This window comes from Oncorhynchus mykiss, chromosome 19 (assembly GCF_057628025.1).
Source record: "Oncorhynchus mykiss isolate SJ-2025 chromosome 19, ASM5762802v1, whole genome shotgun sequence".
Taxonomy (NCBI): Eukaryota; Metazoa; Chordata; class Actinopteri; order Salmoniformes; family Salmonidae; genus Oncorhynchus; species Oncorhynchus mykiss.
This window is the reverse complement of record NC_143040.1, coordinates 6,931,863-6,954,000: the sequence shown is the minus strand read 5'-3', so window position 1 is coordinate 6,954,000 and position 22,138 is coordinate 6,931,863. Positions and strand designations below refer to the sequence as shown.

General features: G+C 54.0%; 1 protein-coding gene across 1 annotated transcript in view; it reads right to left on the bottom strand.

Moving 5' to 3' along the window:
* The window catches only part of pcdh7a (protocadherin 7a), an 83,234-nt gene extending 75,486 nt beyond the window's left edge, over window positions 1–7,748 (bottom strand). The window contains exons 1-3 of the mRNA XM_090209978.1: window positions 5,373–7,748; window positions 3,749–4,300; window positions 2,135–3,341 (exon numbers count right to left, since the gene is read on the bottom strand). Of these exons, the coding sequence (XP_090066104.1) occupies window positions 2,135–3,341; window positions 3,749–4,300; window positions 5,373–6,334 (2,721 nt within the window). The 5' untranslated portion in view covers window positions 6,335–7,748. The remainder of the gene's footprint in view (window positions 1–2,134; window positions 3,342–3,748; window positions 4,301–5,372) is intronic.
* Between the last annotated feature and the right edge of the window lie 14,390 nt (window positions 7,749–22,138).

Sequence of the window (22,138 nt, the reverse complement as noted above, 5' to 3'; positions counted from 1 at the left end):
TGATGCTGCTTTAGTTAGCTGTGCTGCTTTAGTTAACTGTGCTGCTTTAGTTAGCGGTGTAGCTTTAGTCAGCGGTGTAGCTTTAGTTGCGGTGTAGCTTTAGTTAGCAGTGTATCTTTAGTTAGCTGTGTTGCTTTAGTTAGCAGTGTAGCTTTAGATAGTGATGCTGCTTTAGTTAGCTGTGCTGCTTTAGTTAGCGGTGTTTCTTTAGTCAGCGGTGTAGCTTTAGTTAGCGGTGTATCTTTAGTTAGCGGTGCAGCTTTAGTTAGCGGTGTATCTTTAGTTAGCTGTGCTGCTTTAGTTAGCAGTGTAGCTTTAGTTAGCGATGCTGCTTTAGTTAGCTGTGCTGCTTTAGTTAACTGTGCTGCTTTAGTTAGCAGTGTAGCTTTAGTTAGCGGTGTTTCTTTAGTTGCGGTGTAGCTTTAGTCAGCGGTGCAGCTTTAGTTACTGGTGCAGCTTTAGTTAGCAGTGTAGCTTTAGTTAGCGGTGTAGCTTTAGTTGCGGTGTAGCTTTAGTTAGTGGTGTATCTTTAGTTAGCAGTGTAGCTTTAGTTAGCAGTGTAGCTTTAGTTAGCGGTGTAGCTTTCGTTGCGGTGTAGCTTTAGTTAGCGGTGTATCTTTAGTTAGCGGTGTATCTTTAGTTAGCGGTGTAGCTTTAGGGACAGGAGTTATTCATTACCTTGTGACCTAAACATGAAACACCCTGGGCCCTTGTTATGGCTGAAAACTAAGGAGAACTCCAGATCCAAGTTGAAGCCTATAACAAGGGCACAGAGTTATGCCTGGGACAGGTTCAGTTGCAACGAAAAGAACCAGACGTTTGATTGCAATAGAATGGTAGAGTGGAACCAGAACACAATGGAATGACAGAATGATTCTATGGAACAATGGATTGTAATGTGTTGGAAGCATGTTGAAATCTAGAACTCCTTGACATTGCACCATAGACAGTTTGGTTTGACTGGAACAGCCCAGCAGAGCACAGCTCTCGATATACAGTAATGGACTAGAAGGATATCAAAGTTTAATGGTCACAGACACAGATATGAAGACGTTATCTGTGTTACTGCCTGCATCGCACAAGGATTTCTCTCTGACAGTGGAATGATGCCAAAGGGGGGGGTGTGTGTGTGTGTGTGTGTGTGTGTGTGTGTGTGTGTGTGTGTGTGTGTGTGTGTGTGTGTGTGTGTGTGTGTGTGTGTGTGTGTGTGTGTGTGTGTGTGTGTGTGTGTGTGTGTGTGTGTGTGTGTGTGTGTGTGTGTGTGTGTGTGAGAGAGAGAGAGTGGTGGAAGGATGCCAAAGTGATTAGTGAATGAAATGTCAACGCAGCAGAAAATGACTCAACTCTGTTTTGTTTTTTTTATCAGTAGGAGTCACAAGTTGGCCGTTGAGAAACCAGATGGAAATGTTTCTTCATAGCCAGGAGTTTTCCTAACCCTGTAACTTGTACCAGGAGAAACTCTGGACCGCAGTTTCATGTGTCAACTCAGACCTTGACCTGGGGTCTCCCTAACTTAAACGTCTTTATTCTGTCCCAACACTAGCACACCTGATCAAACTAATGAACTAATCATCAAGCCCTTTGAGCAGTTGAATGAAGTGTGATAACATGTTGATTCGATCCATCCATTTGTCTGCCCTCTATTGCTCTGGTCTGGTCGACACTGTTCTTATTAAAAGATGAAATGATTGGGCCCCATTCCGTTATACCATTCCGTTGTTCCATTCTAATTTATTCCATTCTATTGTTCAATTCTAATTTATTCCATTCTAGAATTCCATTTTCATTTGTTCTACTGTTCCATTCTAAGTTGTTCTAATCGATCCCTACCATTCCATTATAGGCTGGTGCATTGCATTGGCCCATTCTAAGCTATTGAGCAGGAGAAGTGTAAATATAGCCTGTATAGAACAGTAGGGCCTTAACAAATGGACTCAATGTCACCAAAGTCAGAACGGAATAGAGTAGAGTAGAGGTATGCATGTACAGTATGTACGAATCTCAAATGGCAACCTATTCCCTACACAGTGCACTACATTCGACCAGAGTCAATGGGGCGGCTGGTCAAAAGTAGTGCACTTCATAGGGAATAGGGTGCCATTTAGGACGCACCCAAAGTCATATTCATAATTACCTGTGCGTCCACCAGTGTAGCGTTGACCAGACTCTCGTTGATGAAGACGTGGACCAGCGCGGTGGCGCAGAGCGATGGCTCTCCACTGTCGTTGACCCTGACCACCAGGCGATGCAGCCCCCTGTGTCTCCTCTCGAGGGGCTCTGCCACGGTGATCACTCCACTGGCCAGGCCGATCTCAAACAGCCTGAAGGGGTTCCCTCCTACCAGGGAGAAGCGCAGGTCAGCGTTGCGGCCAAAGTCCGAGTCCGAGGCGGCCACGGTTCTGACGATGGTCCGGGTGGAGGAGGCCGGGGGGAGGAGGGTGTAGGAATCGTTGGTGGGCGAGGTCACGGAGGGGGCGTTGTCGTTCTCATCAGTTACGATGAGGGAGACTGTCGCCGTGGCGGAGCGAGGCGGAGCCCCGCCGTCGATGGCCCGGACGCGGAAGGTGTAGGTGGAACGGCGTTCCCGGTCAAAGGCCACGGAGGAGAAGATCGTCCCTGTGTTGTTCTCTATGGAGAACGTGTCTTCACCTCTTCCTCCTCTTCCTCCTCCCTCCTCTCCTACTCCCTTGTTCTTCTCCCCTGCTCCTCCTCCCTCCACCTCTTCTCCTTCTTCTTCCTCCATCTCTACGAAAAGACTCAGCTCCGCGTTCTCACCCTCATCCGCGTCTGTTACCGTTACCATGCCGACTGGGCTGTTGGCAAGGAGGTTCTCCTTCACGTAGAACGTGAACACTTCCTGGACGAACTTCGGAGTGTTGTCGTTGCGGTCGGTCACCATGATTACCACCGTGGCCGACCCTTGCAGCGAGGGGAATCCCTTATCCCTGGCGATCACCTGGAACTCGTACCTCTCCCTAACCTCCCGGTCCAGAACCCCTGTCGCGCGGATATCCCCATTATCAGCATCAATATAGAACAGGCCGGTAACGGACGGATCCAACGAATACACGATCTCTGCATTCTTTCCGGAATCGGAATCCGCCGCAACCACGGTGACCACACGCTCTCCTGGTTGGTTGTTCTCGGCAAAGTGGACCTCCACCACGGCCTGGGCGAAGGCAGGAGTGTGGTCGTTGATGTCCACTACCCTGACCATGAGAGAGCTGTTGCTGGAGAGAGACGGGGAACCGGAGTCGACTGCCACGATGGTCACGCTGTACTCTTTGGTGGCCTCGTAATCCAACAGGGCCGACGTGTGGAGAAAATACTTCTTACGGTTTCTGAGGAAACAAGGTTAAATATTAACGTAAAATTACAAAGAAAGGAATCAATATAATTACTTCTTCTTACGGTTTCTGAGGAAACAAGGTTAAATATTAACGTACAATTACAAAGAAAGGAATCAATATAATTACTTCCTGCTGTGGAAGGAGAGTTACATTGCAAAATCTTAATATAGAACATTTTGAATTTATATGGCTCAAATTAACATTTATTGTGTCTGAGATTTTTGTGATTTTCAACTAAACGTAGCTAGCTGTCAGGTTGATATTATGGTGCTGTACGTTGATGCTCCAATGATATTTCAGCCTCTCGGTGCGCCATGCTGGAATACTCTGAACTTTACTTTATAAATGAAATTAAAATCAACTCTGAACAGATCAATGTGGAAGTGTTTTCATCTCACCTGTCGAAGGCGTCATCCGCGGGCAGTGGCAGGAGTGCCGTCTCTCCCGCTGGTTTCAGGGTGAACGGTACATCCCCGACCACCGTACAGGTTACCGCTCCGTTCTCCCCCTGGTCCCGGTCTGACACCTGAACCAGCGCCACCGGCGTGTCCACCAGAACATTCTCCGGTACCAGCGCCACTCCGTCCCTCACCAGAATCCGTCCGATCTTCCTGATCTCCACGACCGGAACGTTGTCGTTCTCATCCCGGACCACCAGGACTACGGTCGCCCGGTCGGTGCGCGGCGGCTGACCACGATCCCTTGCCGTGACCGTGAACCGTAACTGGGCCACTTCCTCCCGGTCAATCCTGTGGAGGACGCTCAGCCAACCGGTAGCCTCGTCCAGTCGGAGAAGACGGCGGACAGATTCCGTGGCAGCGCCGAAGACGTACTCCACCTGTCCGTTGACGCCGACGTCGCGGTCCGACGCGCGCACCTGGAGGACGGGGGTTCCGGGAGGCGCATTCTCCGCCATCTCGGCCTCATAGATGGCTCTCTCGAAGCGCGGGCTGTTGTCGATAAAGAAATACCATGTATTTAGAAGATAACATTGTTTGTGTTTTTCAACCTAATTTAGCTAGTGGTGCTTTATACTAATTTAGCTAGTGATGCTTTATACTAATTTAGCTAGTGATGCTTTATACTAATTTAGCTAGTGATGCTTTATACTAATTTAGCTAGTGGTGCTTTATACTAATTTAGCTAGTGGTGCTTTATACTAATTTAGCTAGTGATGCTTTATACTAATTTAGCTAGTGATGCTTTATACTAATTTAGCTAGTGATGCTTTATACTAATTTAGCTAGTGATGCTTTATACTAATTTAGCTAGTGATGCTTTATAATAATTTAGCTAGTGCTGCTTTATACTAATTTAGCTAGTGGTGCTTTATACTAATTTAGCTAGTGATGCTTTATACTAATTTAGCTAGTGATGCTTTATACTAATTTAGCTAGTAATGCTTTATACTAATTTAGCTAGTGGTGCTTTATACTAATTTAGCTAGTGGTGCTTTATACTAATTTAGCTAGTGGTGCTCTATGCTAATTTAGCCAGTTGTGCTCTATGCTAAGTTAGCTAGTGGCGCTTTACATTAATTTAGCTAGTGATGCTTTATACTAATTTAGCTAGTGGTGCTTTATGCTAATTTAGCCAGTTGTGCTCTATGCTAATTTAGCTAGTGGCGCTTTACACTAATTTAGTGGCGCTCTATGCTAATTTAGCTAGTGGTGCTCTATGCTAATTTAGCCAGTTGTGCTCTATGCTAATTTAGCCAGTTGTGCTCTATGCTAATTTAGCCAGTTGTGCTCTATGCTAATTTAGCCAGTTGTGCTCTATGCTAATTTAGCCAGTTGTGCTCTATGCTAATTTAGCCAGTTGTGCTCTATGCTAATTTAGCCAGTTGTGCTCTATGATAATTATGCTAGTGTTTCTCTATGCTGATGCTACTATTCCAGCTCTTTAGTGTAATAATCCAATCCAACTTTTTAGACAGTTTACTCTCCATTAGTCAGCACCTCTACTGACATTTTTGGGTGTGCCTCAGCTCATGCTTTTCACTAGACTACGTTTTCATCTTACCTGTTGTCGTTGACATCGGTGATGGCGACACGGAGGAGTGCCTGGGAAGAGCGAGGAGGGTTGCCACCGTCCCGGACCCGTAGAACCAGCTCATACGAGTCGCGTGCTTCACGGTCCAGAGGGCCTTTCACGATCAGCTGCGGTTGCTTCTCGCCGTCGGGCGTGTCGGCGACCTGGAGCTCAAACACACTGCTCCTCACACCTCCTCCTGCACCTCCTCCGTTGTTATCCAATGCTCCTCTCCTCCTATCCCCTCCTCCTCCTGTTCCATCCGCTCTTCCCATTGGCCCTCCGGCTGCTCTCCTCGCTGACCCCAACCCTGACCCCGCCGACCCGGAAGAGCTGCCATCTTGAATCAGCTCATAACGATCAATCCCATTGCGCCCGAAGTCGCGATCCGTCGCCGTGGGTAACAGATACAGCGTGCCTATTGGACGGTTCTCCTCGACAGATAATGTCAGCACCGACGACGGAAACGAGGGAGTGTTGTCGTTGATGTCGGTGATGACCACACGGCCCTCAAAGAGATCCACCCAACTCTGGAGCGGACCAATCACAGACACTTCGAAGTCCAGGAAACACTCGTTCTCATCGAAGATCATCTGACACTGGGACAGCTTCTCCCGGTCAATCCTCCGCTGCCCGGTAGTCAGCTCCCCGGTAACGTTATCAATCTTGAAGAACTCCGAGCCGCTCTCTAGGGCGAATGTGACATCTCCGGAGCCGGTGCCTGCGGACAGGCCGAGGTCGGCAGCCACATTACCAATCATAACGTCTGCGGGGCCCTCCTCAGCCACCCGGTAACGGAGAGCCGAGTCAGCGACCGGGAGCTGAGTCATCGTTAGTAGGAGAAGGACTAGGAGGTGGAACAACTCCCCCGGTCCAGTTAGAGTTACCGAGCAGGAGAACACTGCTCCACCACAGACACCTACCCCTGTCCTTCGCATGGCTGTCTCTACCATCTACCCCTGTCTCTTTCCCCTCTCTCTCTCTCTCTATTCCTCAGTCTCTCTTTCCTGTCTCTGGGGATCTATATTTCTACCTTTCCCTCCTTCTCTGTCGTTAATGTGTCTATCTGGGCTGTATATCTTTGTTCCCTCTCTTTCTCTCACTCTTCCCCCCTCTCTCTCTCTCTCTTGGCAGTTCCACTGCCTGGGGTTCAGGAAAGCTTTACAGCACTCTAATAACACACTGCAGATCAGTCTCTCTGTCCTTAATGTGACTATCGGTTTCTATATCTCTGTTTCAGTCAGGATGTCTGTTTCCTCTATTCTTTTGTCTTTCTCTTTATTGTTGAGGGTTTAAAAATAAACTTCCTCTAAGTCTCTCTGGGATGTTCAGAGCACAAAGATATCAGCAAATCCATCCAGCAAGAAGAGAGAAATCCAAATCATCCACTCACGTTAATTAATCCACTTGACTCTCTCTCGCTCTCTCTCTTTTTATGATGGAGACCGTATTCCGTTTCTCCCTCTCTTGAGGACTCTCGTATCAGTTATATTAGTCCGTTAGTAATTTCGCTTAATTCCGGTCGCGTTCCGGGGGACCGAGGGGGCTTTTTGACGAGTTGAAGAGAAACTGCAATGCAGCACATCCACAAAGAAAACTGTACACGACTCTGTCTCGGGACCCCGAATCACTAATGTTGTGAAAAAATACTTACATCCACAAAGCGGAACACAATCGGTTCAAAAGTAAAGTATTTGATATCGTCCGGTAATCGTTTAGAGTTTAATTGTGGTTTCTTACCTCTCGCTCTCCGCTATGAGTCTGAACTACGCGTGTGTTTTTTTTTCCCCGCAGTGAAGCAACGTGCCAAGCAGTTGGTCGAATGCCTTCGCGGAACTTCACAAGACAATAGTGCTTTTCACAGCCACTTCTCGGGACGGAATAATAATCTAAACCGTAAACCGGAGCTCGCTCACATCAGCAACCCTTGTTTTTTTTTTTTTTAAAGGCAAAAGAGATCCCGAAGTCAACAAACCGGTCAATTATAATTCCTTGTGCGTTCGCGAGGATGTTTCGGTCATGAACCGAGAGAAAATGCGTGTTTTACAAGAGTCCTGCATTCTATCGTTCATTCTCCACGCACGCCTTCTCTCTCTCTTTCTTTCTCTCACCTGCACGTTCTACTGCACTGCATGTGCGCGCGTGGCTTGCTTTCTGCCTGATCTGAAATGATGCTGCAGTCTCTCTCTCTCCGCCTCTCTCTCTCTCTCTCTCTCTCTCTCTCTCTCTCTCTCTCTCTCTCTCTCTCTCTCTCTCTCTCTCTCTCTTCACTGCAACATTTCCCTAGCCACGTAACTTGATCGTTCAGCTGAAACGGGAGAACGGAACGAGAGGCAGTGTTGTGTCACTCACGGTGTGTGCGCGTGTGTGTGTGTATCGGTAACAGACCTATCCTCCTCGCTGTCACACTGCACTAGATTCAATGTGGCGTTTACGCGGCTCAGGGTGGGATGAGATGAGGGGAATATCTTTATTCACAAAGAGGATGCAGGGAAGGAGGGGATATTGGTTGTCAGAGGAATATAATGGGAACGTATTCTGCACAATCGGCATTTTCTATTACTGTGTTGTACGGTTGCCAGCCAGCGTTGGACACGGGACTAACACACACGTTTTTTAATAATGACTTAAGAGTTCTTTATCCAGTTATGACCACATCAGCTCATCTGAATGTCATCATTCATCCGGCGGCATGTGGTTCTCTGATGACGTCTCACAGTAACTTTAATCTCTCTGCCTGCCAGCTATCAGATTTATACTATATGACCCCTGTGGCCAAAGGTCAAAGAGCAAACATATAGACTAATAATAATAATAATAATAAGGATATTATTTAATAATTTATAGTAATATATATTTTCATTATACAACATTAGGCCTGTAAAAGGGTAAGTATTCTTTTGTGATATTTTTGGTTTTATTTTCGTCAATATTTGAGTCAGTCGGTTAGAATCGTCGCGGTATAGTTCTTCTTCTTTGGTTCAGTTGTTCCCTGTATACTATTGAAGTAGCTTTTTCTTTTGTCTGACTGCGGCACTAAAACACACACACACACACACGCACGCACACACACACACACACACACAATATATATATATATATACTGAAGACGTTACAGCCACAGACTCTCTCTATCTCCGCGGGCTGACCCGCAGCACGCGCTGCTCGGTGAGCGCAATGCAGCAACCGGCTCCTCTCGTGCAGTGTACCGCTAGGCTACAGAACGCAACAAAAGGCGTCGCGGAGGGAAGAGGAGAAGGAGATAAAGCTTTACCTGCAGTACCTCTCTCTCTCTCTCTCTCTCTGTCCTCCATCCCACCGCAACCACAATCCCAATGCCCCCTTTCCCTCCTTCCACCTCTCCTTGCTCCTTTCCCTTTAATTAAATTATACCAGACCGGGTCCAGTCAGGGCCGACAATGTTACCCCCAACCCACCAGGTTTCGGTCCGGAAGTGGGGGAAGGAGGGGGGGGGGCTTCCCCGGTCTCCACTCCATTCATAACGCTGTGAGGGAGACGCAGGCCATGTACAGTATGCTGAGACAGCCGTTAAAGCGCGGCTCTGAGGGATGGGACAACATGGTAACTCGTCTCTCTCTCTCTCTCTCGCTCTCTCCGTGCTGCATTGGCAGCGGGAGGATTTGTGTGTTTAGCATTCCGGCAGCGTCGGCACACGCTGCCTCCTCGGTGCTCCCGCGCCCTCTGTTGTTCGATCCGCATGTGACTTTGATTTCCGTCGAAATCAATCGGCGTCTGGGGGTGCTGGTGCTGAGTGTGTGTATGTCGCTCTGTTGTTCAGGGTGGTGATGATGGGGGAGGGGGGGGCTTACATCGTGAATGCCTGATCTATGGTATAGCATTACTAAGCAGAATAAGCAACACGACACCACAACATCAACAAAGACACACAACAACAGACGAATGAATATAAATAAATGCACTACCGGTCATAAGTTTTAGAACAGTGTGCAAAGCTGTCGTCAAGGCAACGGGTCGCTACTTCGAAGAATCTAAAATCTAAAATACATTTTGATTTGATTAACACTTTTTTTTTTGGTTACTACATTACACATTTTTGGTTGTGTGTAATTTCATGGTGTTGATGTCTTCACTATTATTCAATTATTATTCACTATTATTCATTACAATGTAGAAAATAGTAAATAAAGAAGAAAAAAGAAGGAAAACCCTTGAATGTGTCCAAACTTTTAACTGGTACTGTCACACCCTGACCATAGTTTACTTTGTATGTTTCTATGTTGTGGTTGGTCAGGGTGTGATCTGAGTGGGCATTCTATGTTACATGTCTAGTTTGTCTAGTTCTATGTTCGGCCTGATATGGTTCTCAATCAGAGGCAGGTGTTCGTCATTGTCTCTGATTGGGAACCATATTTAGGTAGCCTGGGTTTCACTGTGTGTTTGTGGGTGATTGTTCCTGTCTATGTGTTTTCACCAGATAGGGCTGTTTAGGTTTTCGTTACGTTCATTACGTTCTTTATTTTGTAGTGTTTGTATTGATTCGTGTTTTACGTTTGTTTATTAAAACATGGATCGCAATCGACACGCTGCATTTTGGTCCGACTCTCCTTCTCATATAGAAAACCGTTACAGAATCACCCACCACCAACGGACCAAGCAGCGTGTCAACAGGCAGCAACAGCAGCGTAAAGAGGAATGGACATGGGAGGACGTTTTGGATGGCAAGGGCTGTTACACTTGGGAGGAGATACTAGCTGGAAGAGATCGCCTCCCATGGGAACAGGTGGAGGCACTTAGGAGAGCAGAGGCAGCCGGAGAAAGGAGCCGGCGATATGAGGGAACAAGGCTGGCAAGGAAGCCCGAGAGGCAGCCCCAAAAATTTCTTGGGGGGGGGGCTAACAGGGAGTATGGCTACGCCAGGTAGGAGACCTGGGCAAACTCCCTGTGCTTACCGGGGGGCTAGAGAGACCGGACAGGCACCGTGTTATGCAGTGGTGCGCAAGGTGTCTCCAGTGCACCCGGTGCGGTCGGCCGGGCTAGATTGAGCGTCGAGCCTAATGCCATGAAGCCGGCTCTACGCAGCTGGTCCCCAGTGCGTCTCCTTGGGCCGGCTTACATGGCACCAGCCTTGCGCTCGGTGTCTCCGGTTCGCCTGCATAGCCCAGTGCGGGCTATTCCACCTCGCCGCACTTGCAGGGCGACCGTGAGCATTCAACCAGGTAAGGTTGGGCAGGCTCGGTGCTCAAGAGCTCCAGTGCGCCTGCACGGTCCGGTTTTTCCAGTACCACCTCCACACCCCAGCCCTCCGGTAGCAGCTCCCCGCACCAGGCTTCCTGTGCGTGTCCTCGGCCCAGTACCACCAGTGCCAGCACCACGCATCAGGCCTACAGTGCGCCTCGCCTGTCCAGCGCTGCCAGAGCCTTCCTCCTCTTCAGCGCTGTCGGAGTCTCCCGCCTGTCCAGCGCTGCCAGAGCCTTCCTTCTCTACAGCGCTGCCGGAGTCTCCCGCCTGTTCAGAACTGTCAGTCTGCAAGGAGCTGCCAGTCTGCAAGGAGCTGCCAGTCTGCAAGGAGCTGCCAGTCTGCAAGGAGCTGCCAGTCTGCATAGAGCTGCCAGTCTGCATAGAGCTGCCAGTCTGCAGGGAGCTGCCAGTCTGCAAGGAGCCGCCAGAGCTGCCAGTCTGCAGGATGCCGCCAGAGCTGCCAGTCTGCAAGGAGCCGCCAGAGCTGCCAGTTAGCATGGAGCAGCCAGAGCCGCCAGTTAGCATGGAGCAGCCAGTGCCGCCAGTCAGCATGGAGCAGCCAGGGCCGCCAGTCAGCATGGAGCAGCCAGGGCCGCCAGTCAGCATGGAGCAGCCAGGGTCGCCAGTCTGCATGGAGCAGCCAGAGCAGCCAGTCAGCATGGAGCAGCCAGAGCAGCCAGTCAGCATGGAGCAGCCAGAGCTGCCAGTCAGCATGGAGCAGCCAGAGCTGTCAGTCAGCATGGATCAGCCAGTCAGCATGGAGCAGCCAGAACTGCCAGTCAGCATGGGGCAGCCAGTCAGCATGGAGCAGCAAGAGCTGCCAGTCAACCAGACTCTTCCAGATCTGCCAGTCGACCAGACTCTTCCAGATCTGCCAGTCGACCAGACTCTTCCAGATCTGCCAGTCGACCAGACTCTTCCAGATCTGCCAGTCGACCAGACTCTTCCAGATCTGCCAGTCGACCAGACTCTTCCAGATCTGCCAGTCGACCAGACTCTTCCAGATCTGCCAGTCGACCAGACTCTTCCAGATCTGCCAGTCGACCAGACTCTTCTAGATCTGCCAGTCGACCAGACTCTTCTAGATCTGCCAGTCGACCAGACTCTTCCAGATCTGCCAGTCGACCAGACTCTTCCAGATTCTCCAGTCAGCCAGGATCTGCTAGATCCAACTATCTGCCTGGGCTTCCTCTCAGTGCTGAGCTTCCTCTCAGTGCTGAGCTTCCTCTCAGTGCTGAGCTACCCATCAGTCCCGAGCTACCTCTGTCCCGAGCTGTCCCTCTGTCCCGAGCGGTCATTAAGGAGGGTAACCTATCTAGGGACGCTAAGGAGGTGGACTAAAACGATTATGGAGTGGGGTCCACGTCCAGCGCCAGAGCCGCCACCGCGGACAGATGCCCACCCAGACCCTCCCCTATAGGTTCAGGTTTTGCGGCCGGAGTCCGCACCTTGGGGGGGGGGTACTGTCACACCCTGACCATAGTTTACTTTGTATATTTCTATGTTGTGGTTGGTCAGGGTGTGATCTGAGTGGGCATTCTATGTTACATGTCTAGTTTGTCTAGTTCTATGTTCGGCCTGATATGGTTCTCAATCAGAGGCAGGTGTTCGTCATTGTCTCTGATTGGGAACCATATTTAGGTAGCCTGGGTTTCACTGTGTGTTTGTGGGTGATTGTTCCTGTCTATGTGTTTTCACCAGATAGGGCTGTTTAGGTTTTCGTTACGTTCATTACGTTCTTTATTTTGTAGTGTTTGTATTGATTCGTGTTTTACGTTTGTTTATTAAAACATGGATCGCAATCGACACGCTGCATTTTGGTCCGACTCTCCTTCTCATATAGAAAACCGTTACAGAATCACCCACCACCAACGGACCAAGCAGCGTGTCAACAGGCAGCAACAGCAGCGTAAAGAGGAATGGACATGGGAGGACGTTTTGGATGGCAAGGGCTGTTACACTTGGGAGGAGATACTAGCTGGAAGAGATCGCCTCCCATGGGAACAGGTGGAGGCACTTAGGAGAGCAGAGGCAGCCGGAGAAAGGAGCCGGCGATATGAGGGAACAAGGCTGGCAAGGAAGCCCGAGAGGCAGCCCCAAAAATTTCTTGGGGGGGGGGCTAACAGGGAGTATGGCTACGCCAGGTAGGAGACCTGGGCAAACTCCCTGTGCTTACCGGGGGGCTAGAGAGACCGGACAGGCACCGTGTTATGCAGTGGTGCGCACGGTGTCTCCAGTGCACCCGGTGCGGTATATTCCAGCTCCGCGTGTCGGCCGGGCTAGATTGAGCGTCGAGCCTAATGCCATGAAGCCGGCTCTACGCAGCTGGTCCCCAGTGCGTCTCCTTGGGCCGGCTTACATGGCACCAGCCTTGCGCTCGGTGTCTCCGGTTCGCCTGCATAGCCCAGTGCGGGCTATTCCACCTCGCCGCACTTGCAGGGCGACCGTGAGCATTCAACCAGGTAAGGTTGGGCAGGCTCGGTGCTCAAGAGCTCCAGTGCGCCTGCACGGTCCGGTTTTTCCAGTACCACCTCCACACCCCAGCCCTCCGGTAGCAGCTCCCCGCACCAGGCTTCCTGTGCGTGTCCTCGGCCCAGTACCACCAGTGCCAGCACCACGCATCAGGCCTACAGTGCGCCTCGCCTGTCCAGCGCTGCCAGAGCCTTCCTCCTCTTCAGCGCTGTCGGAGTCTCCCGCCTGTCCAGCGCTGCCAGAGCCTTCCTTCTCTACAGCGCTGCCGGAGTCTCCCGCCTGTTCAGAACTGTCAGTCTGCAAGGAGCTGCCAGTCTGCAAGGAGCTGCCAGTCTGCAAGGAGCTGCCAGTCTGCATAGAGCTGCCAGTCTGCATAGAGCTGCCAGTCTGCAGGGAGCTGCCAGTCTGCAAGGAGCCGCCAGAGCTGCCAGTCTGCAGGATGCCGCCAGAGCTGGCAGTCTGCAAGGAGCCGCCAGAGCTGCCAGTTAGCATGGAGCAGCCAGAGCCGCCAGTTAGCATGGAGCAGCCAGGGCCGCCAGTCAGCATGGAGCAGCCAGGGCCGCCAGTCAGCATGGAGCAGCCAGGGCCGCCAGTCAGCATGGAGCAGCCAGGGTCGCCAGTCTGCATGGAGCAGCCAGAGCAGCCAGTCAGCATGGAGCAGCCAGAGCAGCCAGTCAGCATGGAGCAGCCAGAGCTGCCAGTCAGCATGGAGCAGCCAGAGCTGTCAGTCAGCATGGAGCAGCCAGTCAGCATGGAGCAGCCAGAACTGCCAGTCAGCATGGGGCAGCCAGTCAGCATGGAGCAGCAAGAGCTGCCAGTCAACCAGACTCTTCCAGATCTGCCAGTCGACCAGACTCTTCCAGATCTGCCAGTCGACCAGACTCTTCCAGATCTGCCAGTCGACCAGACTCTTCCAGATCTGCCAGTCGACCAGACTCTTCCAGATCTGCCAGTCGACCAGACTCTTCCAGATCTGCCAGTCGACCAGACTCTTCCAGATCTGCCAGTCGACCAGACTCTTCTAGATCTGCCAGTCGACCAGACTCTTCTAGATCTGCCAGTCGACCAGACTCTTCCAGATCTGCCAGTCGACCAGACTCTTCCAGATTCTCCAGTCAGCCAGGATCTGCTAGATCCAACTATCTGCCTGGGCTTCCTCTCAGTGCTGAGCTTCCTCTCAGTGCTGAGCTTCCTCTCAGTGCTGAGCTACCCATCAGTCCCGAGCTACCTCTGTCCCGAGCTGTCCCTCTGTCCCGAGCGGTCATTAAGGAGGGTAACCTATCTAGGGACGCTAAGGAGGTGGACTAAAACGATTATGGAGTGGGGTCCACGTCCAGCGCCAGAGCCGCCACCGCGGACAGATGCCCACCCAGACCCTCCCCTATAGGTTCAGGTTTTGCGGCCGGAGTCCGCACCTTGGGGGGGGGGTACTGTCACACCCTGACCATAGTTTACTTTGTATATTTCTATGTTGTGGTTGGTCAGGGTGTGATCTGAGTGGGCATTCTATGTTACATGTCTAGTTTGTCTAGTTCTATGTTCGGCCTGATATGGTTCTCAATCAGAGGCAGGTGTTCGTCATTGTCTCTGATTGGGAACCATATTTAGGTAGCCTGGGTTTCACTGTGTGTTTGTGGGTGATTGTTCCTGTCTATGTGTTTTCACCAGATAGGCTGTTTAGGTTTTCGTTACGTTCATTACGTTCTTTATTTTGTAGTGTTTGTATTGATTCGTGTTTTACGTTTGTTTAAAACATGGATCGCAATCGACACGCTGCATTTTGGTCCGACTCTCCTTCTCATATAGAAAACCGTTACAGGTACTGTATCTATACATATATATATATATATATATATATATGTTCCATGTATTGCCTGGATCCACCTGGAAAAACTCTGGGCTCCATAAACTATATAAACTATATATTTGAGCATTCTGTTCGTTAGTCTGTTAATACAATTCAATCAATTTGTAAATGTCAGCAGTCAAGTTTCCAAGGTGCATCATATCAAAATGACTAAAGTCAAATGTCTGAACAAATATCTGTTTTCAGGTTAATAAGTAGGCTAAATGATCTTCCACAGACGTTAGACAATACACTAATTTGAAGTGAATAATCTCTATAGAGAGAGAGAGAGGGAGGGAAGGGAGAGAGAGAGGGGGAAGGGAGAGAGAGAGAGAGGGGAAGGGAGAGAGGGAGTGAGGGGAAGGGAGAGAGAGAGAGAGAGGGGAACAGAGAGGGAGAGAGAGATAGGGGAAGGGAGAGAGAGAGAGGGGAAGGGAGAGAGAGAGGGGAAGGGAGAGAAAGAGAGGGGAAAGGAGAGAGAGAGAGAGACGGGAAGGAGAGAGAGGGGAAGGGAAGGGAGAGAGAGGGGACGGGAGAGAGAGAGAGAGAGAGAGAGAGGGGAAGGGAGAGTGAGAGAGAGGGGAAGGGAGAGTGAGAGAGAGGGGAAGGGAGAGTGAGAGAGAGGGGAAAGGAGAGAGAGATAGGGGGGAAAGGAGAGAGACAGAGAGGGGGGAAAGGAGAGAGACAGAGAGGGGGGAAAGGAGAGAGAGAGAGGGGGGAAGGTAGAGAGAGAGAGAGGGGAAGGGAGAGTGAGAGAGAGGGGAAGGGAGAGTGAGAGAGAGGGCAAAGGAGAGAGAGAGAGGGGGGAAAGGAGAGAGAGAGAGGGGGGAAAGGAGAGAGACAGAGAGGGGGGAAGGTAGAGAGAGAGAGAGGGGAAGGGAGAGTGAGAGAGAGTGGAAGGGAGATGAATGGCTTAAAATAGTACACAATGTTATGCCACTGTACCGTACCACATGCCCCCCCCCCCCCGTCTCTATCCTCCAGTCACCTCCATAACTGACTATATGCCCCCCCCCCTCGTCTCTGTCCTCCAGTCACCTCCATAACTGACTATATGCCGCCCCCTCCCCCCGTCTCTGTCCTCCAGTCACCTCCATAACTGACTAAATGCCCCCCCCATCTCCATGTGTTTCTGGGTGTGAAAACTGTCTGTCACATTCCAGTCACTTCGTTATCCGTTTTCACTCCGTATAATGATGCTGATACACACACGCACACGCAAATACACACACACACACACACACACACACACACACACACACACACACACACACACACACACACACACACACACACACGATTTGAAAGGTGTTAATTGAAGTCATAAAGATATAAATGGTAGATTTGGTCTCCTGTACTGAACAGCTCCATACATTCTCTTCTACACCAACACAGCCACATCTACCCCCCCCCACCGGAGTCAGAACAGAGGGAGGAGAGGGATCAGCCACATCCTGGAAGTGGTATGCAGTGATGGATGAGGTGGAGCAGATGGCTGTCACTGGCTGTCATCTCCTCCTCTCCCTCCCGGACGGAGGTGACTGCCAGGGAGGCCCTCCATCCCCCACCGGTCATCTCCTCCTCTCCCTCCCAGAAGGAGGTGACTGCCAGGGAGGCCCTCCAGCCCCCCTCCGGTCATCTCCTCCTCTCCCTCCCAGAATGAGGTGACTGCCAGGGAGGCCCTCCAGCCCCCCTCCGGTCATCTCCTCCTCTCCCTCCCAGAAGGAGGTGACTGCCAGGGAGGCCCTCCAGCCCCCCTCCGGTCATCTCCTCCTCTCCCTCCCAGACGGAGGTGACTGCCAGGGAGGCCCACAATCCCCCACCGGTCATCTCCTCCTCTCCCTCCCAGAAGGAGGTGACTGCCAGGGAGGCCCTCCAGCCCCCCTCCGGTCATCTCCTCCTCTCCCTCCCAGAATGAGGTGACTGCCAGGGAGGCCCTCCATCCCCCACCGGTCATCTCCTCCTCTCCCTCCCAGAATGAGGTGACTGCCAGGGAGACCCTCTATTCCCCCCTCCGGTCATCACCTCCTCTCCATCCCAGAAGGAGGTGACTGCCAGGGAGGCCCTCCAGCACCCCACCGGTCATCTCCTCCTCTCCCTCCCAGAAGGAGGTGACTGCCAGGGAGACCCTCTATTCCCCCACCGGTCATCTCCTCCTCTCCCTCCCAGACGGAGGTGACTGCCAGGGAGGCACTCCATCCCCCCTCCGGTCATCTCCTCCTCTCGCTCCCAGAAGGAGGTGACTGCCAGGGAGGCCCTCCAGCCCCCCAAAGGTCATCTCCTCCTCTCCCCTCCAGAAGGAGGTGACTGCCAGGGAAGCCCTCCATCCCCCACCGGTCATCTCCTCCTCTCCCTCCCAGAAGGAGGTGACTGCCAGGGAGGCCCTCCATCCCCCATCCGGTCATCTCCTCCTCTCCCTCCCAGAAGGAGGTGACTGCCAGGGAGACCCTCCATCCCCCCACCGGTCATCTCCTCCTCTCCCTCCCAGAAGGAGGTGACTGCCAGGGAGGTCCTCCATCCCCCACCGGTCATCTCCTCCTCCTCCTCCCAGAAGGAGGTGACTGCCAGGGAGGTCCTCCGGTCATCTCCTCCTCTCCCTCCCAGAAGGAGGTAACTGCCAGGGAGGTCCTCCATCCACCACCGGTCATCTCCTCCTCCTCCCAGAAGGAGGTTACTGCCAGGGAGACCCTCCATCCCCCTGCCGGTCATCTCCTCCTCCTCCCAGAAGGAGGTGACTGCCAGGGAGGCCCTCCGGTCATCTCCTCCTCCTCCCAGAAGGAGGTGACTGCCAGGGAGGCCCTCCGGTCATCTCCTCCTTCTCCCTGAAGGAGGTGACTGCCAGGGAGGCCCTCCGGTCATCTCCTCCTCCTCCCAGAAGGAGGTGACTGCCAGGGAGACCCTCCGGTCATCTCTTCCTCCTCCCAGAAGGAGGTGACTGCCAGGGAGGTCCTCCGGTCATCTCCTCCTCCTCCCAGAAGGAGGTGACTGCCAGGGAGGTCCTCCGGTCTCCTCCTCCTCCCAGAAGGAGGTGACTGCCAGGGAGGTCCTCCATCCCCCCTACCGGTCATCTCCTCTCCCTCCCAGAAGGAGGTGACTGCCAGGGAGGTCCTCCGGTCATCTCCTCCTCCTCCCAGAAGGAGGTGACTGCCAGGGAGGTCCTCGGGTCATCTCCTCCTCCTCCCAGAAGGAGGTGACTGCCAGGGAGGTCCTCAGGTCATCTCCTCCTCCTCCCAGAAGGAGGTGACTGCCAGGGAGGTCCTCCGGTCATCTCCTCCTCCTCCCAGAAGGAGGTGACTGCCAGGGAGGTCCTCCGGTCATCTCCTCCTCCTCCCAGAAGGAGATGACTGCCAGGGAGGTCCTCCGGTCATCTCCTCCTCCTCGCAGAAGGAGGTGACTGCCAGGGAGGTCCTCCGGTCATCTCCTCCTCCTCCCAGAAGGAGGTGACTGCCAGGGAGGCCCTCCGGTCATCTCCTCCTCCTCCCAGAAGGAGGTGACTGCCAGGGAGGCCCTCCGGTCATCTCCTCCTTCTCCCTGAAGGAGGTGACTGCCAGTGAGGCCCTCCGGTCATCTCCTCCTCCTCCCAGAAGGAGGTGACTGCCAGGGAGACCCTCCGGTCATCTCTTCCTCCTCCCAGAAGGAGGTAACTGCCAGGGAGGCCCTCCAGTCATCTCCTCCTCCTCCTCCCAGAAGGAGGTGACTGCCAGGGAGGTCCTCCGGTCATCTCCTCCTCTCCCTCCCAGAAGGAGGTAACTGCCAGGGAGGTCCTCCATCCACCACCGGTCATCTCCTCCTCCTCCCAGAAGGAGGTTACTGCCAGGGAGACCCTCCATCCCCCTGCCGGTCATCTCCTCCTCCTCCCAGAAGGAGGTGACTGCCAGGGAGGCCCTCCGGTCATCTCCTCCTCCTCCCAGAAGGAGGTGACTGCCAGGGAGGCCCTCCGGTCATCTCCTCCTTCTCCCTGAAGGAGGTGACTGCCAGGGAGGCCCTCCGGTCATCTCCTCCTCCTCCCAGAAGGAGGTGACTGCCAGGGAGACCCTCCGGTCATCTCTTCCTCCTCCCAGAAGGAGGTAACTGCCAGGGAGGCCCTCCAGTCATCTCCTCCTCCTCCTCCCAGAATTAGGTGACTGCCAGGGATACCCTCCGGTCATCTCCTCCTCCTCCCAGAAGGAGGTGACTGCCAGGGAGGCCCTCCGGTCATCTCCTCCTCCTCCCAGAAGGAGGTGACTGCCAGGGAGGCCCTCCGGTCATCTCCTCCTCCTCCCAGAAGGAGGTGACTGCCAGGGAGGCCCTCCGGTCATCTCCTCCTCCTCCTCCCAGAAGGAGGTGACTGCCAGGGAGGCCCTCCGGTCATCTCCTCCTCCTCCTGCCAGAAGGAGGTGACTGCCAGGGAGGCCCTCCGGTCATCTCCTCCTCCTCCTCCCAGAAGGAGGTGACTGCCAGGGAGGCCCTCCGGTCATCTCCTCCTCCTCCCAGAAGGAGGTGACTGCCAGGGAGGCCCTCCGGTCATCTCCTCCTCCTCCTCCCAGAAGGAGGTGACTGCCAGGGAGGCCCTCCGGTCATCTCCTCCTCCTCCTCCCAGAAGGAGGTGACTGCCAGGGAGGTCCTCCGGTCATCTCCTCCACCTCCCAGAAGGAGGTGACTGCCAGGGAGGCCCTCCGGTCATCTCCTCCTCCTCCTCCCAGAAGGAGGTGACTGCCAGGGAGGTCCTCCGGTCATCTCCTCCTCCTCCCAGAAGGAGGAGACTGCCAGGGAGGCCCTCCGGTCATCTCCTCCTCCTCCTCCCAGAAGGAGGTGACTGCCAGGGAGGTCCTCCGGTCATCTCCTCCTCCTCCCAGAAGGAGGTGACTGCCAGGGAGGTCCTCCGGTCATCTCCTCTTCCTCCCAGAAGGAGGTGACTGCCAGGGAGGTCCTCCGGTCATCTCCTCCTCTTCCCAGAAGGAGGTGACTGCCAGGGAGGTCCTCCGGTCATCTCCTCCTCCTCCCAGAAGGAGGTGACTGCCAGGGAGGCCCTCCGGTCATCTCCTCCTCCTCCTCCCAGAAGGAGGTGACTGCCAGGGAGGTCCTCCGGTCATCTCCTCCTCCTCCCACAAGGAGGTGACTGCCAGGGAGGTCCTCCGGTCATCTCCTCCTCCTCCCAGAAGGAGATGACTGCCAGGGAGGTCCTCCGGTCATCTCCTCCTCCTCGCAGAAGGAGGTGACTGCCAGGGAGGTCCTCCGGTCATCTCCTCCTCCTCCCAGAAGGAGGTGACTGCCAGGGAGGCCCTCCGGTCTCCTCCTCCTCCCAGAAGGAGGTGACTGCCAGGGAGGTCCTTCGGTCATCTCTTCCTCTTTCCAGAAGGAGGTGACTGCCAGGGAGGTCCTCCGGTCATCTCCTCCTCCTCCCAGAAGGAGGTGACTGCCAGGGAGGTACTCCGGTCTCCTCCTCCTCCCAGAAGGAGGTGACTGCCAGGGAGGTCCTCCATCCCCCCTACCGGTCATCTCCTCTCCCTCCCAGAAGGAGGTGACTGCCAGGGAGGTCCTCCGGTCATCTCCTCCTCCTCCCAGAAGGAGGTGACTGCCAGGGAGGTCCTCGGGTCATCTCCTCCTCCTCCCAGAAGGAGGTGACTGCCAGGGAGGTCCTCAGGTCATCTCCTCCTCCTCCCAGAAGGAGGTGACTGCCAGGGAGGTCCTCCGGTCATCTCCTCCTCCTCCCAGAAGGAGGTGACTGCCAGGGAGGTCCTCCGGTCATCTCCTCCTCCTCCCAGAAGGAGATGACTGCCAGGGAGGTCCTCCGGTCATCTCCTCCTCCTCGCAGAAGGAGGTGACTGCCAGGGAGGTCCTCCGGTCATCTCCTCCTCCTCCCAGAAGGAGGTGACTGCCAGGGAGGCCCTCCGGTCTCCTCCTCCTCCCAGAAGGAGGTGACTGCCAGGGAGGTCCTCCGGTCATCTCTTCCTCCTCCCAGAAGGAGGTGACTGCCAGGGAGGTCCTCCGGTCATCTCCTCCTCCTCCCAGAAGGAGGTGACTGCCAGGGAGGTCCTCCGGTCTCCTCCTCCTCCCAGAAGGAGGTGACTGCCAGGGAGGTCCTCCATCCCCCCTGCCGGTCATCTCCTCTCCCTCCCAGAAGGAGGTGACTGCCAGGGAGGTCCTCCGGTCATCTCCTCCTACTCCCAGAAGGAGGTGACTGCCAGGGAGGTCCTCGGGTCATCTCCTCCTCCTCCCAGAAGGAGGTGACTGCCAGGGAGGTCCTCAGGTCATCTCCTCCTCCTCCTCCCAGAAGGAGGTGACTGCCAGGGAGGCCCTCCGGTCATCTCCTCCTCCTCCTCCTCCCAGAAGGAGGTGACTGCCAGGGAGGCCCTCCGGTCATCTCCTCCTCCTCCTCCCAGAAGGAGGTGACTGCCAGGGAGGCCCTCCGGTCATCTCCTCCTCCTCCTCCCAGAAGGAGGTGACTGCCAGGGAGGCCCTCCGGTCATCTCCTCCTCCTCCTCCCAGAAGGAGGTGACTGCCAGGGAGGTCCTCCGGTCATCTCCTCCTCCTCCCAGAAGGAGGTTACTGCCAGGGAGACCCTCCATCCCCCTGCCGGTCATCTCCTCCTCCTCCCAGAAGGAGGTGACTGCCAGGGAGGCCCTCCGGTCATCTCCTCCTCCTCCCAGAAGGAGGTGACTGCCAGGGAGGCCCTCCGGTCATCTCCTCCTTCTCCCTGAAGGAGGTGACTGCCAGGGAGGCCCTCCGGTCATCTCCTCCTCCTCCCAGAAGGAGGTGACTGCCAGGGAGACCCTCCGGTCATCTCTTCCTCCTCCCAGAAGGAGGTAACTGCCAGGGAGGCCCTCCAGTCATCTCCTCCTCCTCCTCCCAGAATTAGGTGACTGCCAGGGATACCCTCCGGTCATCTCCTCCTCCTCCCAGAAGGAGGTGACTGCCAGGGAGGCCCTCCGGTCATCTCCTCCTCCTCCCAGAAGGAGGTGACTGCCAGGGAGGTCCTCCGGTCATCTCCTCCTCCTCCCAGAAGGAGGTGACTGCCAGGGAGGCCCTCCGGTCATCTCCTCCTCCTCCTCCCAGAAGGAGGTGACTGCCAGGGAGGCCCTCCGGTCATCTCCTCCTCCTCCTCCCAGAAGGAGGTGACTGCCAGGGAGGCCCTCCGGTCATCTCCTCCTCCTCCTCCCAGAAGGAGGTGACTGCCAGGGAGGCCCTCCGGTCATCTCCTCCTCCTCCTCCCAGAAGGAGGTGACTGCCAGGGAGGCCC